The following is a 1,596-nucleotide window of genomic DNA, read 5'->3' as shown; positions in this document are numbered from 1 at the left end:
ATATATTATATATGATACTGTAATTACTACCATAATTATCACAATAAGTATCTTACCGTGTCGAGACCAACGGATTTGATAAAAATCTGCTCGGTTCGATAAAATGGCTGAAAGTGATTATCAAAATAATCCTTTTCTATTCTCGATCTACTGTTTGGCGCCGCCCATATTTCTATAGGGTTCACTGTCACCGATAGATAATGAATTCCATAACTGAGACCGAGAACGATGTACGAGATCACAAACAAGCTGTAATCAGGATACTTGGCGAATGCTGTCAATAATATTAAATTTTATTTATAAATATTCATTCTTTCCGCATATTATTTTAACACATAATTTTCTGTAATAATATGACAAAGAGACCTATTAAAGATAATAATTTTGGCTTAAATATAATTGTAGTTATTCGTAGTTGACTGTATGATATAATCTAAATTTATTAAAAATTACATTATAACGGAGAAAGATTATGTTGTTGAAAATTTTATTAGTAATAAATTATATTTTTTGAAAGAGAATTATAGCTATATAAAAACACATGTAATTACCTTTTCCCCACGCGGCAAAGGCTATTTCAAAGATTTTTTGGTATCTCTGACTACAGTTTCGATCAGTTCTTTCCGATGGCATCCCAGAAGAACCTAGAAGCTCAAATATATTGCAATAATGAGCAACTCGAATATGAAACAAAATTTGCAAAAATCCCAGCGTTAATGAAAAATCGATTTCTCGAGAAAATTGTTCATACCTTTTTTACAACAGCACATTAATAAGCCGTATACAAAACTCGCTACAATTGTTAGTACAACGACAAGTATAGCCGCTATAATGGCGTAGCCATTAAATTTGCCGATCATAAAGGTATTGTTCGAATCAATTTCGAATTTCACGAAGGGACACGCGATAGGACAGTCGACGCAGCTGCAGGCTATGGATAAATTCTGATAAAACGTAAAGATGATTTCAAACTTAAGATGAATAAGAATAACGACAAAATACTTATGACTATTTAGGCGAGCCATTTAAAGAGCTCATACTTCTCGAACTTACGTCGTAAGATTCGCTGCATTTTTTTGTTTCCGAGTTCCATGGGTCATCGCCCCATTCGTCGGCTATGTCATAAACGTAGTTCATTTGGAAAGGTATGAAAGGATTATCGGATACATCTCCCATGTACTTGTACCACCTTTTACGAATTTTTATGAATTGCACACACCAAATTATATTATATTCACGATTTACTATATCTCTTATATAATTATATGTGCACATTTTCATTACTTACAATTTAGGAGAACATTTGCTGGCTCCAAGCGAGCCACAAGCCAAATCCATCGCCAAATTTCCACTGCTAGGAGCGACAACATTTTTACAGGAATCGTATGTCGCATTTATATATTCTTCCGTTACGTGGATCTAAAAAACATTCAAGGAAATTTAAACTCTCTCTTGCTATAATCTTTTAATTAATTAATTTTTATTTTCTTGATGCAATTTTCATAAAATTTTTATAGTTATCATAACAAAAAAAAAAGAGTAAATACAAACATGTACAAAAAGATTTATATAGTGTATACATTATTTAAAAAAAGA

At 31.7% G+C, this 1,596-nt stretch overlaps 1 protein-coding gene across 1 annotated transcript in view; it reads right to left on the bottom strand.

Moving 5' to 3' along the window:
• LOC115235361 (NPC intracellular cholesterol transporter 1 homolog 1b-like) overlaps window positions 1-1,596 on the bottom strand; it is an 11,598-nt gene that overhangs the window by 6,758 nt on the left and 3,244 nt on the right. The window contains exons 3-7 of the mRNA XM_029807082.1: window positions 1,289-1,419; window positions 1,054-1,189; window positions 752-944; window positions 552-644; window positions 57-274 (exon numbers count right to left, since the gene is read on the bottom strand). Of these exons, the coding sequence (XP_029662942.1) occupies window positions 57-274; window positions 552-644; window positions 752-944; window positions 1,054-1,189; window positions 1,289-1,419 (771 nt within the window). The remainder of the gene's footprint in view (window positions 1-56; window positions 275-551; window positions 645-751; window positions 945-1,053; window positions 1,190-1,288; window positions 1,420-1,596) is intronic.

The sequence above is a fragment of the Formica exsecta genome, unplaced genomic scaffold, assembly GCF_003651465.1.
Source record: "Formica exsecta isolate Colony F162 unplaced genomic scaffold, ASM365146v1 scaffold218, whole genome shotgun sequence".
Classification (NCBI taxonomy): domain Eukaryota; kingdom Metazoa; phylum Arthropoda; class Insecta; order Hymenoptera; family Formicidae; genus Formica; species Formica exsecta.
This window is presented reverse-complemented; position numbering and strand designations above follow the sequence as displayed.